The following is a 26,399-nucleotide window of genomic DNA, read 5'->3' as shown; positions in this document are numbered from 1 at the left end:
TGCAGCTGGCTGTCTGGCTGAGTCAAGATATTTGTCCTTGGCTATATTTGCTTTTTTAATCACAAATCATAAAAATGGGGGGCTGAAAGGGACCTGAAGAGGTCATCTAGTCCATCTACCCACTCTGAGGCAGGATCAAGTATACCTACACCAGCCCTGACAAGTGTCTGTCTAACATGATCTTAAGAACCTCCAATAATGGGGATTCCACAACCTCCTTTTGTAACCTATTTCAATACTTCACTACTTCTAGGGTTAGGAAGTTTTTCCTAACAGCTAACCTAAATCTCTCTTGCTGCAGACTACACAGATTACTTCTTGACCTACTTTCAGTTGATATGGAGAACAATTGATTGCCATTGTCTTTATGACAGCATTTAACATACCTGAAGACTATTATCAGGTGCCCCTTCCCCCCTTCTTTTTTAACCTTTCCTCACAGATCAGGTTTTCTAAAACAAATTATAATTTTTGTTGCTTTTCTTAGGACTGCCTTCAGTATGTCCACATCTTTCTTAGAGTGTGGCACCTAAAACTGGACACAATACTCCAGCAGAGGACTCACCAATCTCTAGTAAGCAGTACAATTACCTCCCGTGTCTTAGCTGCAAAACTCTTGTTAATTACCCCCCGAATATCAGCCTTTTTTGCAACTGTATTTCATTGTTAGCTCATGTTCAATTTGTGATCCACTATAATTCCCAGATCTTTTTCTGCAGTACTACTGCCTGGCCAGTTATTACCCATTTTGTATTTCTGTATTTGATTTTTCCTTCCTAAGTGTAGTACTAAATGTTGCAATGTTTAAGTTAGTTTCAAAGTGCTTAGAACCTTTGTATATGTATCATTTTATTTTTCAAATGTAAAGAAATAAAATAATTTAACTGATAAGACTAGGAATACATATTTCTGTTCTGTGAAACTGAAGTCTGCCAAAGAGATGTAAATTATATTCACTACCAAAAGAAAAAATTGTTACTATCAATTTTCAACAGAACACAACATTTAACTGGTAATTTAGTCTTTTTGAATTAGGTATCCCAAAACGAGTTAAATACAGAAGGGGAAAAAATTATCAGGTTATGGCTACTTTACAGCTTATGTTTATGTACGTTATATCACTTAGGGACCTGACTAAACCACCCCCTGAGCGACAAGTTACACCAACCTAAGCGCTGGTAAGGACAATGCAATGTTGGCTGGATAGCTTCTCCTACCGACACAGCTACTGCTACTTGTGGGGTTGCAAGTAATTAAGTCGACAGGAGAGCTTTCCCATTGGCACAGAGCATCTGCACTAGCAGCGCTACAGAAGCGCCCCTGTAAGCTCTGTAGTGTAGCCACAGATATTGTCACAGCTGGGTCAGGGCTGGTCTACACTGGGGAGGAGGGAAGCAGGAATCAATTTAAGATATGCAACTTCAGCTATGCAAATCGAAGTATCTTAGTTCGACTTGCCTGGCCGTGAGGACGGCCAGGTAAGTCGACTGCTGTGGCTCCCCCGTCAACTCCGCTTACTCCTCCTGCCGAGGTAGAGTACGGGCATCGATCTGGGTATCAATTTATCGCATCTAGACAAGACATGATAAATCGATCCCTGATAGATCACGGCAGGTAGTGTAGACGTGGCCTCAGATCAGTCTCTATCAAGTCTAAGAAACATGATCTGTTAAGGCAATCCTTCCTGAGCAGGCCTTGAATTACACTTGTCTTTCAAAAATATGACTGGTGACAAAATGTTAGTCTCAATTTTTCTTTTTCTTTTTTTTTTTAAGCCTAAATGGTAGACCAGGAACCATTTTCAGTGTTTAGTTTAAAAGCTATGAGTCCTCGAACAACGTGCTCTCTTATAAATCCAGAACTGCTACTTAAGAAAGCCCATACCTTGTGAATATAAAGCTCTCCTGGCTTAGTAGTTTCAAAGTTTCCTCCTGCTTCTGCAGCCAAATCCACAACAACTGAACCTTCTTTCATTGATTCAATCATGTCTTTACGAAACAAGATAGGAGCTTTTTTACCTGGTAAGACAAAAAAAAAAAAAAAAAAAAAAATAGCAGGCTACAAGTAAGTATCATATCCTGTGGATAATGTCCAAGGGCCAAATTCTCCCCTCAGAGAAATATACACTATCTGCGTATAACCACCACAGAACTCAATACAAATTGTATGTAAACATTAAGGAGACAATTTAGTCTCTAATTTGAATGTTTTCAACTCACATGTGACCTACATTTGTGTGTATTTGCAGAGAGAAAGATAATATAATCTTTTCCCCAAATAAGTGGAAAACCTCTTCATGACCCCTCAAGAAATAATAAAATTATGTTCTCCCAAAAGCACATTTTTGCTTATGTATAAAACAATGTTAGAAAATGCTATTCTGCATTTACTTTTATTTATCTTTAGGCTATGACCTGCAAATTTACCTTTAAAAAAAAAACCAAAAAAGTATTTTTAAAGTGCTTCTGGTCTCCAAATACAAGCAGCAATGGAATCTAAGCCCACTGTCATCCCTATTCATTCCAGTAAATGAACCTTCAACATCTTTCTGAAAGGTATATGGTTTCTGCAGAAGTTAGACCTGGATCCTGCAAAGGGATTCAGCCAGTAGAATCCCAATGAATCCAGCTAAAAACCTCTCTGCAAGTGAGCGTCTTTATGCAATAAGGGCCTTAAAAGAGCAACTTCAAGCTTGTTTAAATAAGAGCATGCATTTATTTCTTACATAAGAAAAATCCAGCAAACAGTGAAATACCCTATTGACAAGAACTGAAGGTAAGAAAGGTCTATGAGGAGAAATTTCAGATCTCACGACTGAAGTGACACCCAACAATCACCAATGCCACACACAAACTGTTAAAAGAATATTAAGGTTGCAAACAAAGCACTCAGAAATTGCTTGTCCATGCAACCTTAAAACTCTGACACACACACACGTTTTGATTTAAATTTTAATGACACGGTCACAAGCTACTATTGCAACACAATTTGTCTTATTCACTGCACATGATCTAGAGACAATTAGGTAAGAGTCCTGCAGATCCTTACTTCATTTAGTGCAAATTACTTTTATATTTACAACAGCATAAAGATAGTACATACACTGAAGTCAATAGACTTCATGTTTACACCAGTGTAACTGAGCATAATTTAACCACCACCATCTAAGTTGGATAGTATAGAATTTAAATAATTTTAGTTATGTTATATTTACAAAGAATATGAGGGTTGCGTTTAAAAGAAGAAATATTTAAATTAATTTAATCTGCACAGTTTTTAAAATTCTGACTGATAAGTAACAGTGTACATTTTTCTAATACCTCATTATTTTCTAGTAAGACTGAAGGAACTTCACAGAATCAAGAGTCCTGGGGCTGCTGAAGAGTGCTGAGTGAGTGGCAAAACAGTACACAAGATAAAATCACCAAGATGAAAGAGAGAGAGCCATCCCAGAAAGGGCTAAGGGCCAGGAACTCCAACAGCAAAGGAGGCCTGAACATCTGTTTTACACAAGGCATCAGCTGTGGGAAAGACAAATATGGCAACCTCTTCAAGAGCTGGAACCCACCAACAGAAGAAGAGGGCCAGTTTTATGTAAAGCTGAATTACCAACAGCTTCTCTGCCTTCTGCGCTCTTGCACTGGAGTCAAGATAGCTCCAAAGATGCACAAACTTACCTGAGGATAGTGGAGATGGAATATTAAAAGTATTCAGAGCAGAAGAGGAAAACGTGTCTGCTGCATTGGTGACATACCAGGAATAAGAGCTGTACTGACGATGATGTCAACTTCTTGGCATTGTTTGGCAAAAAGTTTCATTTCAGCTTCAATAAACTCTTTGGACATTTCTTTTGCATACCCTCCCTGCCCCTCTCCAGATTCCTTTAAATCCACTTCTAAAGGCTCAGCACCAAGAGATTTGAATTGCTCCAAAGCTGCAGCTCTAAAGGTTTAGACAAAACACAGACCACAGAAAAGTCAAGTCAGTTTTTGTAGTGACAATTCAATCCATCCAGAATTTTATTGGAGACCCTCACAGTAGCAATCAGAGAGGAAGAGCAAAGAGAGAAAGTATGGTCCAACGACCAGTTACCCCTCTGTAAAATGGGCATAACAGAATTTTATTACTTGACAAGGATGTGTGAGGATACATGCATTAAAAATCTTGAGGCACTCATACTATCATTATAGCCTCTGTTATCACCCCAGGTAGACTGCAATTGTTCCTGCACCCACATGCGCTTATTATTGCAGGATTTTATTATCAGGTGGCAGCACAGTGCAAAATATTAAGTTTTCAGAGACTACTTTCCAATTTCAATATAATCTCAACATGCAAGGAATTATGCACACAAATCCTTGCACATCAAGATGAAAATACTCAGCTTGCTGAGCACATACATTTTGAAAACTTGGAAAATTTAAGATGGAATTTAATTTCTGCCTCTGAGAAACATAATCCATTGCGAAGAATGCTTGCTTCCCCTCCTCCCCCTTCCAACATATAATATCAATTGTTGTATTTAAATAGAATGGAATGGAAACAGCTTTCAAAATCAGAGAGCTTCTGCCAGAATTTTTGCAGCATTTCACTCCATAAAAAAATTGATATGTATTCATTTTTATTTCTTCAAATTTGACAAAAGGTATATCTAAACCCTAAGCGCTTGAAATATAACCAAATATACAGTATAACTATCAATACAACACATAAGGTCTAGAAAATATGACCTATGAGAGAAGACTGAAAACACTGCATTTGTTTAGTCTGGAAAAAAGAAGACAGAGGGGACATGTTAAGTTTTCAAGTACATAAAAGGTTGTTACAAGGCGGGAGAAAAATTGTTCTTCTTAACTTCCTGTCAGGGTGGTTAAGCACTGGAATAAATTGCCTTGGGAGGTTGTGGAATCTCCATCATTTGATATTTTTAAGAGCATTTTAGACGAACACCTGTCAAGGATGGCCTAGATAATACTTAGTCGTGCCATGGTGCAAGGGACTGCACTAGATGACCTCTCAAGGTCCCTTCCTATCCTATGATTTTAGGATATGCACACAATAATTCACTAAAAGCAAATTCTTTAATGAGAGAAACAAACATTTAAGGCTCATGAGGGAAATTTTTATGGGCCACCATTACCCCATTATTCCTGACTTGTCTCTTAAAAATGCCTTTGGGACAGGAGAATGATCTGAGGCAGAGGAAGCAGTCTTAGGATGGTAGCATTTAAAACGGCTCATACTGCTGACTCTGCTTCCCCCTCTGCAGGAGCAGAGTGGGTTGGATCTCCGCTCCCCATCCAATGGCAAGGAAAAAGCCTTCCTCAGGAATTCCCAGATACCTTTGCTCTGGGATACAGGATAGCAAGGTTTCTGGGAAGCATAGTTCCTTCCAGCAGCCATGTAGTCCTGGTCTGAGGCAAGACATGCTGGGAAATAAGAGTATATAAACCTTGCCTCCTCTCTTTTTTTCCTCCCCTGCAGCTTCCAGAAAAGCAGAGACCTGGAAGGTGATGAGGGGTTTCTCCTGAAAGTCTGAACAAGTAAACACCCTTCCATTCATTTTACGTGTATAATCCTCTGGCTTTATAGTGGGGTCTGATACAGCCACTTTTTATGAACACTGTGAATGGCTAGTGATATGATTTTTCTATTTGGGAGTGAACTGAAATAAAATCCTTGGCAGGAAGATTTTTTTATACTCCACCATTTCACGAAAAATGAAAGATGAGCTTGAGTTGCCTCCAAGATTTTAAACACCCACACTTACCTGGTATCAAATCCACGAACCACGGCGCCCATTGATTTAGCTGCTCCTGCAGAAGCTAGCCCTGCAACTCCCCCTCCAATTATAAGGACCTAGAATAACATTTGTTATTAGAGATCAAGGTACATACAAAGTGATCTGGAAAAGTGACATCAATTCAGTTTGACACAGTACAGAATTCCCCATAGGAACTATGGCTCATTGACCAGATCTATTTAACTGATTACCTTACAGTACAGGGTCCAAATTGACTAGAGTATAGTTCGTAATATCTCATTATTTAATGAAATTGATTTCTAACGTCTAATAATTTGGGAGTCAGCCCATATATAGCATGGAGTCTACACAGATTGACATAAGGAATATACATTTCCCCCCCATTTTACAGAAACTGGTTTCCCATTCTCAACTGATCCTCTTTCCTGCCCCTCACTAAACCCAACGAAGGGCCACTTCTATCAGGATTCTAATACACCAAAGTTCCAGCCTGACAATCCCAAATAGTTTCTAAAACCCTCACCACCCTGCCAATGCATGAACTGATTTTATATCAGAAGTGTGATTTGAAAAAGTTAAGCATAAGTGAAATTTATTAAAGTTCAACATTCTTTATATTCAGAGTAGCTTCCATTGCAGACAATGGAAACTTTGCCTGAATAAGGAGTGACTCAGAATTAACAAACAAGTTCTAAACTCTGAAACTAAACATAGGTCTATCAAAAAATATTTAACACCCATGAACAGTGGTTTGCTATACTCATGAAATCCACCTCTGCTACAGAATAAATTTTCTTAGTCCACATACCTTGGCAGGAGGAACTTTACCAGCAGCTGTGATCTGACCAGTGAAAAATCGACCGAAGTGATTTGCTGCTAGTACAACAGCCTTGTAACTGTCAAAGCAAAAAGATGAGACCATAGTATCAGTATTTTTCCATGTCCAACTCCCACCCAGCCATTGCAGCAGTCAAAGAAGCACACATTTAAGCAAAGGCATAGTTTGACTTCTATATTGGGGGGGGCGGAGCGGGGAAAGGAAGAGAACAACAGCTCCAGTAAGGCCAATGGGGCCACATGTGTGGGGGTCAATTCCATGACTTGCAGTCGGGGGCGGGGGACAAACACCCACACATTTAAGTGAAACATGCAAACTGATGCGAAAGCTATACGTTCATGCTCAAAACACATTTGAAAATGTAGCCTAAACAAGCATTTGTCATGTGACATGGAGAAATGCTAGCCAGTTAAGGATGCAACTAGCTTATAACAAGCTACTCTAAAGGCTTATTTTTGCACTTCTAATTTTGATTGAAACTTGCCCATATTTATTCTGAACATAAATGTTCTTTAAAAATGTGAGCGTTTTTGAAAAAGTTAAGTTCCAGACCATTAAAAAAATTCAGTCTGAATTAAATGTTTGTCTGTATGCATCCCTTTAGCTCAAAATGCTTTCTATACAACTAGTTCTTAAATCTTCTTGAAACCTTACAATGCACTTCTTTGTACTTAAGAGCATGTATTTGTGAGACCGTGGAAGATTGCTGAGGTCTCTAACCATTCATTCCCTTACTTATGGTTTTAAAATGTGATAAATATACTGACACTTAGCAACTAACTTTAACAGTTTACGGTCTTGGAAGTTAAGGTCTCCAGCATCAGACCTCAACGTGAGGATCTGCATACAGGGAAACTGCAGAATCAAGCACAGTAAATGTGGTGTAAAGATAGCATGATCTGGGAGAGTAAGCACAGATCTGGGAGTCAAGAACTTTCTCATCCCCGATTTACCAGTCCTTGTGTGGTTTTGGACAAGTTGCTTAATCTTTGTGCCTCAGTTGCACCATCTGAAAACAGATAATACTCTACCTGACCATAAAGGCATGTTTGGAGGCTTAGTGAATATTAGTACAACAGATTGTAAATGTAATATGCTTATCACAGGGTGCTGCCTGATTAGGTCTTTCCCTTGGCCAAGTTGCATTTCTGTAAACAACAACGTGTTGACTAGTGTACTCTTTTCCTGTTGTGCTCAATCTTCCCTTTTTTCCAGTGATTTTGCAGAGAGTAAACCGTATGAAAAGGTGTGAATGTCCTTTTAAGCGCAGGGACATCATTACTAACTTCTCCAGTGTAGAACGCAGCTTAGGGTATGGCTACACTGGCACTTTACAGCACTGCAACTTTTGCGCTCGGGGTGTGAAAAAACACCCCCCTGAGCGCTGCAAGATACATCGTTGTAAAGCCTCAGTGTAATCAGTGCCGCAGCGCTGCTCCCAGCAGAGGATGTGGTTTATGTGCAGCGCTGGGAGAGCTCTCTCCTAGCGCTGGCGCTCCAACCACACACACATTTCAAAGCGCTGCCGCGGCAGCGCTTTGAAATTTCAAGTGTAGCCATACCCTTAGTCTAGCAGAGAAGGAAACAAAGGAGCCTTGGGGCCTCATTAATGGAATAAAGTTCTTCTGGTGTACGTTTTATGCCCGATTTTCCAATTCTCTTATTTTGGTCTCTTGTTTTGTTAGAAACAAACTGGGACTTATTTCCTGATCACCATGAGTCCAAACATTTTGTAGTAAGATATGGGATACTCACAATCCCACATCTGTGCTATATAGGTGTTTAACACAATTAGAAACATGCTAATTGTTCTGGATACACCAAAACATTATTTTAAGTGTATATTCTTATGACTATCTACAGCACCGTACACAAAAGAATGTCTATTCCTTGGGTCAAAACTTATAAATTTTATAACTTTAAAATATGACTTCCTGTCATATTCTATTAAAACTATATAAGATGAATAAGAAGACAGAATAATTATTCAAGCTATTACCTTGTTTTCTCTAGTGTAATTTAAAAAAACATTATCAGCTACATACATCCACAAAGAAGCTGGTAATTTGCCTAGAGCAAAAGGCTAAATACATTTTTGAAGGGCACAAAATGTTTTCTTACTTTGAAGATTGACACTTTCACACCTGTACAAAAAAGCAAATGCTCGTAATACTTGCTGACAGCCAGTTTACCAACTAAGTTGCCATCACAGAAGCTACAGAGAATGCAAATCCTAGGGGAGTTTAGGCTTTCAGTCCCATCTGCCATGCTAGTGGGTTTCATTTAGAGTGATTTATACTGTCTTATCCCCAACCCCTGTGTTGGACACTAGTCACTCTGTGTATCTTAGTCTATCACTATCTCAACTATAGCTTAAGCCCATTCTGATCTAATTCATTGGGTGAGGCACTACAAACAAGTTCTCAGATTAAGAACTGCCTTCCAATTTGAAAAAAAAAAAGAAAATCTGATAACTGCAAGGCTCACCATAAGAGACTGACAAGTTTAGCTAACTCTAATAGACTGATTCCTCTTGAAACAGTTTCACGAAAACAAATTCAGAATTATTTTGGACACAACACATTAATACCAGAATGTTAGGTTACTTTTATTTACCTATATTTACAGTCAAGGTGAAAAAAATATAGTTTCATACCCAGCAATGTTGGCCATGGAGCTAAGAGCATCATATCCCTGAGCAATAGTGACCCGTGGAACCTGATCCATAGCCAAGACAGTAGTTTTCCTTTCTGCAAGTTTATTCAGTAGGTCTGGGTTTTGAGCTGGATAGATAAAACTAATCAGGGTAGCAGCTGTCTTAAAAAGATCTGCCTCATGTACTCCTAGTGCAGGGTTAACTATAGGAGCCCTCACCTGAAGGAAAAAAGAAGAGTTCAGATTAATCAACACAAACAAATCAGTGCATGTCCCATGGGAAAATATAAGGTTTATTAAGGATTGTTTACACAACTAAACAAATGAAAGGTGCCTTTCGCTTGTAGGTCACTTGTTAAAATCAGACCTAGGTAATTAAAGTGGCAGTACAACAGGGACTATTAACTCTCCTGTGGGCCCAGGGCTATTAGATTTTGTGGGGTCCTTGTATACAAGTCTTTTTCTTCCTAATTTAAAACAAAATGATCACAATTACGGCATCAAAGCTATTAACGCTGTACTAAACTTGCCATTTAATTAACATAAAGCAGTTTTGTGGTTACATTTCAGTCTTAAAACACATAGAATATAGTTAAGTTAGTTCAAAATAGCCTACTTCTGACCTTAGAACAGCTATTATATTAGTTTCTTTCTGAGAGCGAGTTTGGGTGGGGCTGGGGCAGAGTGTTGGAGTGCAGGAGAAGGTGAGGGGTGCAGGCTCTGGGAGGGAGTTTAGTGCAGAACAGGATTCTGACCTGAGGTGGGGACTGGGGTGCAAAAGGGAGTGCAGGGTCTGGGAGAGAGTTTGGGTGCAGGAGGGGATTCTGGCAGGTGGTTGGTGTCCAGGAAGGGGTGCAAGGTGCAGGCTCCGACCGGGAGGCACTTACCACAGGCAACTCCCGGCCGGTGGCACAGCAGGACTCAAGCAGGCTGCCTGCCTGCCATAGCCCCATGCCATTCCCAGAAGTGGCCAGCTGTTGGCATGTCTCTGCATGCCCCTGAGGGGAGGGAGACAGTGTGTCTCTGTGCCCTGCCTGCAAGCACAGCTCCCATTGGCCAGTTTCCAGTCAACAGGAGCTGCAGGGATGGTGCTGCGGGCTGGCGCAGCACACTGAGCCACCTCCAACCCCACCCCGCCAGGGGCTGCAGAGATGTGCCAGCAGCCAGGTGCTTCTGGGAGTGGTGTAGGGCCATGGCATGCAGGCAGCCTGCCTCAGCCTTTCTGCACCGGGGCCCCGAGCTGCTGCCTCTAAAGCCCTGCATTAATCTGGCCCTGCAGTACAAAAATAGAATTCAAGGGACCTGTGTGAAATGAGTTAATGGCCCTTATTCAGTTAGTAATAGTGTTTGTGAAGAATGTTTGCATTACTGTAATTAACATGTATGTTTGCATTACTGTAATTAACATGTATGCTGGCAGGAGTAGTCTCAGACCTACTCCTGAAGAGATCAGGAAACCAGGCTACTCTTAAAGATATCACCACCTCTAAAGGCTGAAAAACACAAAGAAGCTTACACTGCTGGTGATTGCATTAGACCCAGAGGGCTTAGATGTCCAAATCTGTTAGCTAGTCAGTCTCTTTCTTGAGCATATTTTTAAGATGGCCGGCATTCCATTATAAATCCCCACTTTTCTGAAGGGTTGATAGTTTGCCCATAAAAATTCCACTATGCCATATCTAAATCTTGACATGCATAACTAAGATTTCTAAAGGAAGTCCCACCATCAAACTTAAGCTTCTCTTCTTCATCTCCAAGGCTCCTAGCAACTTGGCTACAACGTACATTTCTTAATACGCCTCATGCGTCTTTGTTTTTCATGTTCTTGCCATATCAGCTGTCGCTGTTCTCCTGTCTCAACTCCATTTAGAACACACTGCTGCCCTTAGGTCTTTGAATGACAACGGAGGATAGTGCGTGGCATTCATTCTTAGCTAGCACTGCAAGAAGAACTATTACAGGAGAAAAATATCTGATTTATTTTCTATTATTAGTCTTAAGAGTGCAGGTTCCTTGGGGCAGGGATCCTCTCTACTCAGTGCTCTGAAAAGCACTCTCCCTACTTTGATCTGGGAAATGCCATTACTCCGAGTATGCGAACAGTAGATAGTTGTCCTCAAACCATTTCAAAACTGCTGTTCAAAGGCTTAGTTCTATTTTCCAGCTTAGTAGGGTTTTCAGTGCCCAGATCTGAGTCACCAAATAAATCAGCCGATGAAAATTAAAAACACAGGTAAAACCTGAAATGTGTAAGATGTGAATTTAACAAGAGCTCCCTCTTTTAAAATAAAATCAGCTAGATGTTCAGCAGACTATATGAAATGGTTTGGAAAAGTCATATATTAGCCCTAAAACATTTAAAATACACTATATTGAGGAAAAAAATAATTACTTTGAGTACTAAATCAGAAGCCAATACTTCCTTGGTCCCTTGGATCTTTGCTCCTGCCTCCCTGTAGTGATCATCAGAGAATTTGGAAGCTTCTCCAGCACCTGATTCCACAACAACATTGAATCCTTGTTTAATCAAAGCCTGAACACCAGCTGGTGACAATGCCACCCTCTTCTCATTTTGGAATATCTCCTTAGGAACACCCACAGTCAACTGCTTATATGGGATTCCTGTAAATGCATAGGAAAAAATGGCATTTAGTTTAGCAGTAATAAGAACTACTGGACTATTGTTCTGTTACAGCATCTTCCTATACTCTGTATTGACACTTATAGATACATCCCACATTTAACAATTCTCTTTTCCCGGAACAGACATAAGAGGCTAAGCAATATTTTCCAGAAATGTAACACCTTGCAGTTCTACTCCCAAGCATCACTTTCCTTTAATTACCAACAGGTGGCAGTCTCTAAAGGTTCAGATGAGTATACAATAACTCGTCACTTAATGTTGTAGTTATGCTCCTAAAAATGCAACTAAGTGAAATTTATGGGGAGCAGACAAAAAGCATTACATACTTTACTGTGGTGGGGAGGTGCCCCTGGCATACCCCTGGGGCTCAGGGCTGGGGATGCAGAGTCTGGGAGGGAGTCAGGGTGTAAGAGGGCCTTCAGGGTGGGGGTGCGGGGTCTGGGAGGGAGTTAGGGTCCAGGAGGGCACTCAGAGTGGGGTTGCAGGAGGCAGCTCAGGGCTGGGGCAGGCAGGAGGTGCAGAGCACTTACCTGGGGCAGTTCCTGTCTGGTACATGGGGTGTGCAGGTGGCTCTGCACAGCGCGGCACTGCCCCCATGGCCACAATTATGGGAGGTGCCTGCCCCCCCACCCCGGCAGGCAGGGCCACCTGGAATGCAGGGGCTTTAGGGCTGCAGGGTCCTGGGCTAAGGGGGCCCTGGCCTGCAGTTCTAAGGCCCATTTCAGAAAGCGGCCCTGCAAGCACAGGCCAGAGGATTCAGGAGGAGCAGGGGCAGCCACACAGCCAGTGGCCGGAGGGAAGCGCCGCCTTCCCCCTCAAAGCTGGCCGAAGAGAAGCGGGGCGTTGAAGGGGAAAGCACCACTTCTCTCCAGCCACTGGCTGCATGGTTGCACCTGCTCCTCCTGAGTCCTCTGGCCCGTGCTCACAGGGCCACATTCTAAAAGGGGCTTTAGAGCTGCAGGCCAGGGCCCCAAGGCTCCCTTAGCCCAGGACTCTGCAGCCCCTAAAGCCCCTGCGTGCCGGATGGCCCTACCTGCTGGGTGGGGGCAGCTTCCCCGCTTGCTCGCTCCCTCCCAGAAAGTCCTAAGCGCCGCCAAACAGCTGTGGGAAGCGCTGGGAGGGAGGACAGAGGAAGGGAGGGAGAGGAGGCAGAGAAGAGGAACTTGGGCAATGCTCCCTTGATGTTATAAGGGAGAACTGCCCAACTTTAAATGAGCACGTTCCCTAATTGATCAGCAACTTAACAATGAAACAACGTTAACCAGAATGACTGTAAGTGAGGAGTTACTGTACACTAAAATATATGGGCTTGACTGGCTTAATGAAAGTACAATAGAGCCTGAATGTGAATGCCTACTAATCAGTGCTTGAGTCTACCCTTTTTACAAATGAGCCTAATACTTACCTACCTTCTAGGGGTATCTTGTGAAACATAACTGTTTGAAAAGCAGTTTGGGATCCTGGATGATGGTTGCTATTAAAGACTAAGTGAATTTTTTTTTAAAAAATTGGGATGCCAGTCTATTAGTTTTATCAGTTTGAAAGTTAGTTATTTTCAAGAGAAACAGGAGACTGAAAAGTCAACTCAGTAGTCTAAAAAGCTTAGAAGTTGTGTTTATTACTGACAACTTTGGTTCCCAAATTATCAACCTCTGATTTTATTTATGCACAGTTTAAGACTCATTGTTGAGTCTCAAGTCTGAAATAGTTTAAAACTGTTCTAATCCAACTTGGAGTGTCTAAATATCCTCCAGACCGATTGATGTATGTATTATATAAATCTCTCTCTCACACAGTCAGTCAACACTCACCATTTTGGTACAAGCATATTAAAACAATGTGTGCCCTATGAAATCTCAGCCCAGTCCTGCAAACAGTTACCACTGAAGTCTATGTAATTTCCACACGAGAATAAGAATGTGTGTAGTGTTATTTGCAGGAGAAGGTCCTACCTACCATTTGCATTAAGGGTATGGCAATTTACAATTTATATAGCCTATTTCATCCATAAAGATCGACAAGAGGAATGTGCCAGTTATACTTAATTTGTTTTTTTTAAAATGAACTTTTGTTGCAAAACTAGTTTACAAGGTTTTCAATTTGACCATGAATGTTACATCCTTTGATACAAGACGGTGGTAAACACAGTTTGTAACAGACTTTATATAACTTAAACATTTGATACAGAAAGTGTGTGTTTGGGGGATTTAAGAGTTGCTTCCCTATTCCACTCCATGCTTTTTCTTTTTTTAAGGGGATGCTTTGACCGACTCTTGAGCCCAGAAGTATCTTATAGCTATGAACCTGAAACACCAAGCATTTATATTTAATCTAAACAGAGACTTATTTTTAGGTTAATAGTCATGCCAACTGTTACAAACTTTTCAATCCTTGATAATTATCTGGCACTGCTGCTACAAAAATCTGGATTTGAAGAGCTAATTAGATTATCCAGTCACCTGCACCCTTTAGAACTGATGCCAGAACACACCTACCCATGAGTGTAGTTGAAATTAAAGGGAAGGAAACAGATCAACTGCCAAAGGTGTATTTCATTTAATTATTTCAGCTCTTCCTTTGATATTGACTGTCTTCACCCAAAATGTAATTGCTGCAGTGGTGGTGAACAGTTTGAAAACACCGGTATGTAATGTCTAAAAACTAAGAGTACAGATACAGTTCTTTATATAAATCCTCCCCCTTATCAGACAAAACAGCATTATCAAAATAAGCAGTGTTGAAAGAATGCTACATCACTGTAAGAGACATTATTTGTATCTAATAGAATTAGTCATATAAGTACCTGAGAGGTACTTTACAAACATCTGCTTCATCAATGTATAGCCCTCCTAGACATCACTATACAACTGGAACAGCATCCCCCACTCCCACCATAGGCAAGTCGGAAGTGCTCTCTGCCAACCAAATAGGTGTCAACGGAAGTGGTTACAATTCTATTCTCTTGCTACTTGGAAGAGGCACCTCTTCCCCTGCTTTTCTAGCTACCCAAGTAGTGGAGGACCCAGTCCTGCATTTATCTGATTCAGCTCAGTGAAAATGAAAAGCTATTTAAAAATCAGAAGTGAAATTAAGCAGATTATTGTCAAGTTCACTCTGTGGCTCAGGAAAGTTCTGAACAGTAGAGGCTGAGGGTGATTTAGGGAAAGCGGACACAAAATGGCAAAAGGAAGGGAGAGGGTGGAAAACTCTCCCCCCCACACACCTTTTTACAAAGCCAGGAAGAGGAAGCTCCACAGTGCAGTGGCATTTGGAGAGCCTGGGGGGAAAAAAAATCACACAATAAAAGGGAGAAGAGCATGATCAATCCCTTATATTGTTCTGACACTGGAAGGAGGCTGCTAACTTAAAGGAACACAAACTTAATCTAGACAACTGTCAGTTTCAATAAGTGACTTTAAAGCATTTTCTGCTACTACGTGTTCAAGTTGCATTGCCAATTGATTGGAATTAAAAAAAAAAAAACAACTAATAAAACATTTATTTTCCCCTGTTGCTGTATGGAAGGCTCAGGGAAAAATCCACAGTGTGACAGTTGCAAAGTTTTCTCATTTCTTTCACTCATTCTGTTAGATCTTTCGTGCAAGTAACATCTATTTCTCTGAATGTTTTAATCTGATTTAGTGTCCTTTCTAACAGATACTACAATCCATCGCCAATATGGAAAGGTGTGCCCTTCACCAAGACACAGGGAAAGCAGGTCACTGAGAAATACCCAGTGACTTTCCTGCTCTCCACTAACCCCATAAATGCATCAAACGCTTTCCACCAGCCGTAACACTCCACTTCAGTACAGTGCTGCCCACTCACAACCACTGTTATCAGCCTCTAGCTAGTAGTAATCCAGTACGCTTTTCAAGCCCTGTATCTTGATCTGCAAGCATTTCATTCACCAACAAAAAGGAGCAGCTGTTTAACAATGCAGAGCAAATAACTACATCAGTGGGTTAGGGTAGGACACCAAGATCACTACATCCAATGGAAACTACAGGTGACACTCTGCAGGTGATATTTTACACAGGTGGAAGTTAAATATAGTCGAGCTGGGACTTGTGGGTTATCATCACTCTTCAAATGAAATTTAAAACCCAGAAGTATCTCCAGGAGTGTACTGTCCACTCATTCTGAGTCATGGGTTTAAGTAACAGGCTACATCTACACCTGGAGCTGGGACTGTGATTCACAACTTGAGTGGACATACTCGTGGTAGCTCTCATCAAACTAGTGCCCTAAAAACAGGTATAGCATGGAAGTATGGACAGCAGCACAGGCTAGGCCCTCTGAGGGCATACCCACAGGGTCCAGGTGGATCTGCTAGCCCATACCGCTGCTGGCCATTGCCCATGCTACCGCAGCTGCTACTCTATATTTTGCGCACTAGCTGGATGACAACTAGCATATGTTTACTCAAGTTCGAAATCACATCCCGAGATCCAAGTGTAAATGTAGCCTAAGTTGCAACGGGAGGGGAGTGCAAAGCATTTCCTACTGAATTACCAACAGCACTTCCTGCAGAACCTAGCTATTCCATATAGCCTGCATAGTTTGAGACATTAACAAGACTCTGCGGGGAATCAAGTACAAGTGGAGACTGAGCCTATCAACTCGAAGTCACTAAGCAGCCTCTGGCAACAGCACGTTTTGATGGCTTATGCGAAATTGGGTTTATTTTGATCCTGTTCCCAGCAGACATGTGCAATCCTCACAGCACAGGGGCTCTCCCTTCCTTCCCTTCACCAACCCAGTTGGTAGTCTAGAGGGGCCAAGGACTGAATAGGCATGGAGACTGATCTGCCCTTTTACCCTAGAAATGGTCTCTTCACATCAGAATTGAGGTAACCTGGGGAGAGAGGGGGAATGTTATGAAGGTTGAACTGCCGCTTCCCATGCCATGGATAAAGGAATTCAGTTTCTTGGAACCTCTCACAGGCACTGAACTGCCATTAAACTTTTTACTTATTTTGCATACAAATAATAGATACATTGTTGATGCACAACTATCTAGCATAGGTAATGAGAGGCCCTTTATCAGCTGGGTATCTAAGGTGGGATCCCAAAACTGCATAGTCCCACTGACCTCAAGACCAGTATACACGAACTGTAACAAGTGGAAATATTTTTAATAAGGCAACATTCTTGCTGCTGTGATGCTGCAAAAAGTAAACAGCAAAGTCAACTGCTCATTGATGAGACTTTCAAAGAACACATGGCCTTAAAAAAGTCTCCTCCTAACACAAAATAGGTAGACAAATTATATTTCCAAGCTTTTAAAATTGAAATTGAACCTATTAAGAGTCCACTCTCACTTAACTTCCACTTAAAAGGTTAAATACTGGACAAATCACTATATTAAACTAACAGGAAAAGTTAACAAGAACTGGGTAGAGAAATGTAAAGAAAAACACAAGCCCTTTTCTTCATAGTACTTTAACTTCAGGGAGTGCTGTGATACAGAATAATACCAATAAATGTTATCAGAGAAGAGAATAAGACAGTTTGCTGGGGAAAAGAGACTATCAAACTATGTGCCATGTCTTTAGGATGGGAAGGAAGGAACAAAAAACTCAGCCATTTACCAACTTTAACATCAGCTTCAGAAGAAGCTGCTTACCTGTTCTCAGAGTTCTGAAATAAGATGAGCTGTCATAAATAGATAGCTAAGGGTTAATGTTTCTTTCACCTGTAAAGGGTTAACAAAGGGAACCAAACACCTGACCAGAGAACCAATCAGGAAACCGGATTTTTCAAATCTCAGGGACAGAATGTTTGGGTCTGTGTTTTTTGTCTGGCTCTCAGCTATGAGAGGGGTCTTTCTATCTTCAAGCTTCTAATCTTCAGTTTCAAAGTTGTGAGTACAAAGGTAGAAAAACAATAGGCTGTTATTGTTTTTTTGTATTTACATGTGTGTAGTTTTCTGGAATGTTTTAAATTGGATATCTTTTGAATAAGGCTTGTTTTTCATATTTTCTTTTAAGTAATTGACCCTGTATTTGTCAACCTAATACAGAGAATATTTTATTGTCTTTTTCTTTCTTTTTATATAAGTTTTCTTTTTTAACCTGGTTGAGTTTTTCTCTGGTTAAGGTAAGAGATAGAAGGGAGGGGGAAATCTCTCTGTGTTAGCTTGACTAGGTTTTGAATCTGCATAGCCTTCAGCAGGAAGAAGGAGGGGGAAGGGAAATTGCCCTCTCTGTTCTGCATTCAAGGAGTTGAAGCTACATATCGCCCGGATAACCCAGGGAGGGGAGCTGGGGAATGGATATCAGGGAGACAAGGGAGGAGGTTGTTTTCCCTTTGGTGTGAGACTCAGAGCTTCTGAGTCTTGGGGTCCCCCAGAGAAGGTTTTGGGAGACCAGAGAGGGAGTCAGGCCCTGGAAATTCCTGGCTGGTGGCAGCGAGATCAGATCCAAGCTGGTAATTAAGCTTAGAGGGTTCATGCTAGCTTCTCAGTTTATGAACGCTAAGGTTCAAATCTGAGTAGGAAGCTATGACACGAGTAGATACTCTGAAGGACAGTGATGTGATGAACACAAATGAATGGTGTAGAGAAGGTAGATCAGATGCTTCTAATTCCACCTCTTATTACAAGAACAAGGGGACAATGAAACCGAAAAGTAGCAAATTTAACTGATGAAAGGAAATGTTCAGGGCTTTCTTAATAAACACAACGAACGGTGACATGAAAGAATCCACCCTTCCAGTTAACCTTTAAATTTCAACTTTTCTACTGAAGTCCTTTCACAAACCTCAGTCTTACAGAGCATACATCAAATGCTATACATCACACAGTGTGGAAACAATCTCTAAATAGATTTAAGTATAAACATCTTCCACTGAATGATTTCTCAGTGGTAAATCTCTTCCACATTTTGCTCGGACTATTTAATCACAAATGGAAGAAGGGAATCAGCACAAAGTTTTCCTTAAAAAAAGGCTAAGCCTCTTCTGCAGTACAAAGTGAGATATGGGGATATATTCTGAAGTAGCAGCTACAAGCCTAAACAGCTAAACAAACATACTAACATTTTTCAAATTATCTTCTTTATATAATGTTAAATCAAATGCAGTTTTACACCACAGTGATTTACTAATTTTATTTTTAGAAATTGTGATTTTGAGGTTATAATGAAATTTTGTAATTTAGTTCATATGTTGATGAACTTCTTTATAGAATCCCCAACCCAAAGGAAAGTATTCAACAGAAATAAAAAGTATACATAATCAATAATAGAGAAGAGCATGATATTTTGTTCAGAAGTTTACCCGTCATTTGCCTTTTTTGTTTATTGAATATCAATGTTCAGATTACCAAAAACAAAAAAGTGGGCCAGTTTAATCATCAACTAACAGGGTTATCAGTTTGGTTACTTTCCGTTTTAAATAGTGGATGGCATAAAAGTAAGTGTCACACTTACATGATATTTCACATGGGTTGATAGTTCTGAAGACAGAAGTACTGTGCAGTTAGTAAATACTTTAATGCGTAACACCAGGTATCATTTGAAGATGTCCATCCTAATCTGTAGCAACAATTATTACTGACTACCAAAGAAGCTGTCAAACTGCAGTCTGGTTTTTGGACTACCAACAAAGTCTTTTTATGGCCAAAGGCTAAATTCTGTCTTCAGATTTTAATACACTAAATTCCCAACAGGCCCAGGGATGCATCCAGATTCAGGGAAGCATTTAAATATGTGCTTTAGTCTCTTAGACCTCATCTATAGTAGAAAGGGTTTGCCTATATAGCTAGACCAGCAAATCCTCTTAATGCAGACACAGTTTATGTCAGCAAGAATTCTTTTGATGACACATCTCATTCTATTCCCTGAATTAAATAAACTATACTCTCAAAAGAACACTTTTTGGAATAACTGCATCTAACCTAGGGCATAGCTACATCTGTTAGGGGTGAGGTTTTTTTCCCCACAGCTATGCCAGCAAAACTTAAGTATAAACAAGGCCTTAGATTGCAGTGGAACCCAAGGATATGCAGAAGTACTTTCCTAAATCAAGGTCATACTCAGTAGGAGCCCTGAACATACATTCAAGAGCATAACTTGGCCCCAAGGTGTTGGGAATAGGGAGAGGAGGTGGTTAAGGAGAAACTCTGTTACACTGTGGTCTGTAAAACAAATGTAAAGTTGTAGAACTTCTGATGCACTAGAATTAACTCACATGATTCAGGGCGAGTTTTGTATATTTTCATCTTAGCAGTACCTTTTCAAAATATACCTACTTAGGAAGCTTAATTTCCATGTTTAGAAAGGAAAACCTAGTTGTTCTACAAACTTGTTTTCTTAAATTAACTTACCTGGTTTTACAGGTGCCTGACACCAGAGTATCTGATGGGTTTGGAACATTCGCAAGCATGGCATCTTCACAGTCTGCACTTTCCGTGACATCACATTGCTGAAGAGAGGATTTGAGTAGCTGATAACTGCTGTACGTAGGAGGCTCGCCATGTTGCCTGGGATCTAAGAGCAAGGACTGCCACGTGTGGAATCCCTGCCGCAGCCTTGCTGTGCACAAAAATCACAAAGAGGCATTAACAATTAATGGTACTAGAGAGATGAACTGTGTAGAGTCAGATGCTTATTTCGGTTGACAAAAACCACACAAAATGCCCATCTGTCCAAGTAGAAAAAGTCTGAGCAACCATCAAAAATAGACAGATTGATGGCAGGAATAACAGTACAGACAATTTACATAGCATTTTATAAGCACTAGTTCAAAGTTCCAATACTCAATAGGCAGAGTAGATATCAGTCCCCTTTTACAGAGAAACAGAACAAGTGTACATGACTTGACAAAAGCCACACCAAATCAATGACATTGTGGTTATTAGATCCATTTCCCAACTCAGTCACATGCTTCATCAACTACCATGCTGTCTTTTAAATATAAGAGGCATTTACAACCCTCAGTGTAAACTGATATTTGACCATTAATACTAAACCTTTAAGCGATATAAACAAATGTTGATCCATCTACTGAGATCTGATGTCAGTGATTATCCGCCTCAGAGAAATCCACCAACAATAGATCACATTGGCTTTTACATCCATTTTAAATATAGACTGACAAAGTCAATTGACTGTAATAAAATATTTTTCATTACCTTTTTCTGTTGCCATGCAAGACGCAATTATTACTTAATTCAGAAATTTTTGTTGCTTATCAAAAAGTAGAGATTATGTTAGTGAACATAAGGTTCAGCTTGAATACATCACTATATAATAGCTATCAAGTAGGTCACTATTGTCATCAGGATGCTGTCCTTCAGGATTAAGTCAATTTTACTAAAATTAAACAGTCAGTCAGGATTTATGAAATCTGGGGTACATAAGTTCACTCCATAAAGTATAGCTTGTGAAATCTGACAAATCAAGACTGTAGTCTAAATCTTCAATTATAAAAAAAAAAAATTAAAAAATGAGAGGAGAGAGAGAAAAACCAACTTGCATAGAGATGGCATGTAGACTTTTGACATAGGTCTTAAGAAAGTCACGGTACAATTTCTTCTACTGAGAGTTTTGGCATCAGCCGTTCCTATTTTGGACTCTAAACACAGCTGGCAGAGACATTTGCTAATTGTGAAGGATTGGAGCCAGTGCATTGCACACAGATGAACCTCTGCACCTCTGTGTGGCCCAAGGCCTTCAGTGAGGACCTGGTCACATACAACATCTTGCATGAATGGTGCCTTTCTGATGCATCTGTCATGTTCGCTACCATAATTTGTTGGTCTCCTTTTTAGTGTCAAGTACAGCTCTGAAAGCCTATACCAAATGCTGGCAAAATAAAATAGTCATGAGCCACGTGCAAAATGATTCACATGCAATTTTTTTAATCTTTAAAAAAGAACAACAGGCTGAGATATGCTAGGCCAAGTCTGCTCTTTTGGCAAAACACACAGCTCTCCTAGCTGAAAAAACTCCACCCCTTTTCCCCCACTCCCCTGCCTGAAGTACCTAGTCATCACACAGCGTTCAGCAAGCAGCTATGGTTTCTAAAGGAATTACCATAAATAGAAAACATTGTAGCACAGTAAGTTACAAGAGCTTATGCCACGTATTCAGACAGGCACTTAGGATAAGAAATCTATCTCCCAGGGATAAATAGGAGGGGCAATAAAATATAGTAGGGATAGGGATAAATAAACATAAATGTGCCACCTCAGGTGACCAAGTAACATTTGCCTACGAAAAGGTCCCCCTTTAAAGGACAATCCTCACCCCAACCCCATCAATGCACAAACGCGCTACCACGTCTGCAAGCTCCACAAGCAACCGGCGTCCCGACGCCACTCTCATTAGCGGGTTCTCATTGGCTGCTTGCCTTGAGCAATGCTAGTCATACCTTACCCCAAGGCCTGTCTGATTGGCTACCGCTCCTCACCTCGTCAATCACTCTCTCCTTGGAGTCTCCAAGTCCACTCATTGAAACAGCACTGAAATAATTTGAAATTCCTTGCCTAGAACTTCTGCACGTTTAACTCTGCTCCTACCTTCCTGCCACTCGAAAAGACATGCACATTACGAAAGCAGCATGATCTGATGACTAGAGCACAAGAGTGGAAGTCAGCAGTTCAGAGTTTTATTTCTAGTGCCTAAGTAACCTTCTTTTTGACCTTGGCCAAGCTCTTTGAGCCTCATTCTGTCCATCTGTATTTAGATTCTGTGCCAAATGCCTTGAATCTAAGAACTATTTAGCACATGTAATTTCCATTAACTTCAGTGGGAGTTGCTGGTATGATCAGCTCTTCACTTGTCTATATGTAACTCAGAGCTAACACCTACACGAAAGGAGTGTTCTACAACTTTTAATGAAAAATGCTACAGTCGTGCAAGCATGACAATACATCAGGAGACTGCATCTTCCTTCCCCTCCACATAAAATACATGCATGCATTCACGCAGCAAGCTCCTTTTCATTTAATCTCACAGCTTCCTTCTCCGTTCTATAGCCCCTCCCCTAATCCTTTACAAAAATTATGTTTCCATGACAGCTACATTGTGTCTAGGAAGCACAAGGTCATTTATCCTACTGTAGATATGTCCTCTATTGTTGCCAAAGTCAATACATTATCCCTCCTTAAGACAGTGAAGTTACTGAAATCCTTGCTTCCTGCAAGTTTCATTCTTCAGACCTGATTTTTCCAAAATCATTTCTTGATCACAAAGTTTAACTCACTCTACTGGGCGGCACTGTAAAAACCCATCTTTAAACGTGATAGAGAACGGAACTACCACTGCTGGGATTTTTCTCATGCATTATTTATACCTCATCACTGTCCTGCTATTGCAAAAGATAGCAACTTCCTTTTGTTCAAGGTTTTTTTCCTCCTGAAAACCTTCTTGCATCCAAATTTCCTCGAATCAGCAAATTATACTGAGTCTCCAGCCTCAGGATCTAGTTCCATTTAGTTTTGCTTGGTATCACCCACATCTCGTGATTTAGTGAAATGGGGATAGAGTAGGCAGCAGATGTTTTACCCGCTGTTGCAGTTCCAACGAGAAGAGAATAGCACTTTCTGCTTCATCCCTCTCCTGCTTCCCAACCACTTGCTGCAATTTCAATAGAAAGAATAAAACCAGCCTTTAATCCACTGCATGCCAAGCATTTGCTACAATGTTACAGTAGAAGGATAAAACCAGCAGCAATTGCAACGGAAAGACGGGGTAGAAAGCAGCTGGATTATCCCCTAGCTCCGCACGCAATCGCAGCTGATTAACCCACCCTTTTGCTAGAGAATAAACAAGGCGCCTCCCCAGCCCCATTACAGGAGACAAGAGCACCCACCAGCCTCCACGCTGCGCTCCCTCTGGCCCCTGCTCCGGCTGCGCTGACCTTCGGGCATGAGCCGGCGCGCGCCAGGGCCCAGCCAAAGGGGAGGGGCGAACGTCCTCCAACCCGGAAGTACTGGGAAGAATTCGAGGTCAAGCACTGCCGGCAAAGCGGGTCACGTGATCTGGAGACGCCTGTACCTAGGCCTCCTTCAAAAAATAAAGGAGGGGGGCGGATTTCATCACGTGTGGAACGTTTGTAGCACGAGGGGCGTGCGTGTGTTTTTGTAACCTTGCCGCCAGGCTCACTGCTACGCTGTGCGAGGGGGTGGGACGAGTGTCTGCAGGCTGCTCGCCTGGCTGGCGCGGGCCGTGGGGTCAAACACCAGGAAGAGTGTTTAAAACTAATAAATGGTGGGGTCTTTTTATTTGCGTTGTGGTATCTCTGCTCCTCCAGGTCAGGTTTCCAAGCTTTTCTTGACAGCCCTACGGTTTGGAAACTTCTTTAGTGAAAGCTGAGAACCTCGTGCAGGGCACTGCATTTCAGCAACTGAGGCGTTAAGAAAAACTCAAAATACTGTCAGGTTTGTCTTAAAAATCACCAGAGTTGGGAGAACACGAGAATCTAGGGGAGGTGTCCTTTGTTCTTATTGTTAGCAGGGTAATGGTAACTTGATGTATCTACATCTCCTTTGCTGTGTCTAATATTATGTTGTGATATGTGGGCTGCAGATTGCAGCCAGGCACATTCAAGAAGGCTAAAGTTTGCGGTATAAAGAGCCTTAGGCATCTTGCTTAATTAATTAGTTAGCTATGTATTGTTCAGGAAGCATTCTGAACACGTAAAGCATTGAGTAAATAGTACATTTTATTATTTCTTTGAAATGTGTGAGCTGTAGCAAAAGATCCTCTTTTGTATGTCAATCTTAGTGTGGGCTATACACCACAAAAAGGAGTGACTATAAATTCTAATTATTAGGATATCAGTAAAATAGGTAACATGGTGCTTTACAGAGGACTGCTCATAAGGAACAATTGATCTGTTTGCCCACATTATAATCCATTTTTTTAGTCACAACATTCCTCTCTAGCATAGACAACTTATTATTTGCAGGTGCAATTTAGGCATATTTTAAAATGCAGCCTATCTTTGAGTGCAAAATACCCACCACCTCAGTACTTACTTTTGTTTTAAACCTGCTGCCTATTAATTTCATTCACAGCATTAATGTTAAAATGTTACATTTAAGTGAATTTGAGCAGAGGTGAATGTGATTTGTAAAGAGATTTTAAAAGAGGGAAACCCTAACCCTAAATCAGGTAACTGGATCATGCTCAATAGCAGTACTCAGAAGTCCAGTAACAGTACTGAAAATAGCAACCACAAAAGTTCAGACCCCTCCAAAACATCATGAGATTATTATTTTAAAAGGATTAGATCATGTGTTTTGGCCTGTCTCATTTATGAAATCTCCCCCCCCCCCCCCCGTTGTGTGTGACAATTACAGTGTTTGCTAATTTTCACTTTTCTGGCTTATATGGTTATACTGGGCACAGGCACTGACTTTCCAAAGTGCTGGGCAGTGCTTGACCACCGTCTCTGCGCCAGGTCCTTCACCTACCCCACCTCTTCCCTCAAGGCCCCACCCAAGGCTCCACTCTTCCCACCCCCATTCCACCAAGGTCCTGCCCTGTCTTCACTCCACCTCCATCTCACTTGTTCCTGCCTATTTCCACCCCCTTCCCTGAGCATGCTGTGCCCTTGTACCTCCTCTCACCCTCCCAGCCTCCTGCCTGCTGCAAAATAGCTGTTTGCGGCGGGCCGGAGGTGCTGATCCGCAGGGTCCACCAGCAGGTGGGAGGTGCTGGGAGGAGTGGAGAGAGCTAATGGGAGGCTGCTCACCCACCATTTTTTCCCCATTGGTGCTCCAGCCCAGAGCACTCACAGAGTCAGCGCCTATGATATTAGGTCCCGCTGCAAAAAATCTTGGTAGGGAAAGATAAAGTCCCTGCCCTGAAGAATTTACAATCTAGTGCAAAACATAGCAGTGAGAGCTGAAATTGGGATCCAGCTGAGCTCAGGTAGGGGCTATCAAATATCCATTTGACGGGAATACTTTTTAATCCCTGCCATGATGGACTGGATTCACACTGGTGACTGAGTGGTGAAAGGCTCTGAAGCCCAAAAACAATGCCCTGAGTCATCTAATCCCCCCATAACACCTTAGAGAATGAGGCTTGCTTTCTGAAAAAGGTAAATTTTCTAAACGATGTTGCCAACTCGCAACATTTGGTGTTTTTTCTTAAAGCCTGAGCTGTGAGAGGCAAATGATTAACTGAGTATCTAAGTTTGCTTATTTTCTTTTAAAGTAAGCTTCTAGCCCTTGTGGCTGTGTACCTTAAAGGGTCAAAAACCAGAAGACAAATAAAGAGAACTTTCAACTTTGACCTAAAAATCATGATTTTTTTTAATCTCATAGTGCTTTTGTGGCGGGGAGGAACCAAGTTTTGACAGTTTTGGAGCTTACATAGGCAGAGTCTTGCACTCGCTGGAAACACAGGCAAAATCTCTCACATGTTGCTCACAGTGATTATGTCTTTACTGCAAAAAAGGCTTTTTTTTTCTTTTTTTTTTTTACAATGGGACAGCTAGTATGGATTAGCATCTTGCTGTAAAATTTTGTGGAGACAAGA

At 41.2% G+C, this 26,399-nt stretch overlaps 1 protein-coding gene across 5 annotated transcripts in view; it reads right to left on the bottom strand.

Annotated features, from left to right (window-relative positions):
* The window catches only part of NNT (nicotinamide nucleotide transhydrogenase), a 68,356-nt gene extending 44,516 nt beyond the window's left edge, over positions 1–23,840 (bottom strand). Inside the window, exons 1-8 of one of the 5 annotated variants that reach the window (XR_012656079.1) lie at positions 23,722–23,834; positions 20,231–20,438; positions 11,650–11,879; positions 9,259–9,476; positions 6,573–6,660; positions 5,771–5,859; positions 3,755–3,942; positions 1,885–2,018 (exon numbers count right to left, since the gene is read on the bottom strand). Coding sequence is in view for 4 of the 5 variants with exons in the window: in XM_032780833.2 (XP_032636724.1) it covers positions 1,885–2,018; positions 3,755–3,942; positions 5,771–5,859; positions 6,573–6,660; positions 9,259–9,476; positions 11,650–11,879; positions 20,231–20,381 (1,098 nt within the window). In the remaining variant the exon portion in view is untranslated. Of the gene's footprint in view, positions 1–1,884; positions 2,019–3,754; positions 3,943–5,770; positions 5,860–6,572; positions 6,661–9,258; positions 9,477–11,649; positions 11,880–20,230; positions 20,439–22,283; positions 23,027–23,721 lie in introns of those variants that run through there. The other 4 variants (XM_032780833.2, XM_032780835.2, XM_032780836.2 and 1 more) reach the window with 4 other exon arrangements.
* Between the last annotated feature and the right edge of the window lie 2,559 nt (positions 23,841–26,399).

This window comes from Chelonoidis abingdonii, chromosome 6, assembly GCF_003597395.2.
Source record: "Chelonoidis abingdonii isolate Lonesome George chromosome 6, CheloAbing_2.0, whole genome shotgun sequence".
Lineage (NCBI taxonomy): Eukaryota > Metazoa > Chordata > Testudines > Testudinidae > Chelonoidis > Chelonoidis abingdonii.
Note: the sequence above shows the minus strand (reverse complement) of the source record. Positions and strands in the feature narration are given on the sequence as shown.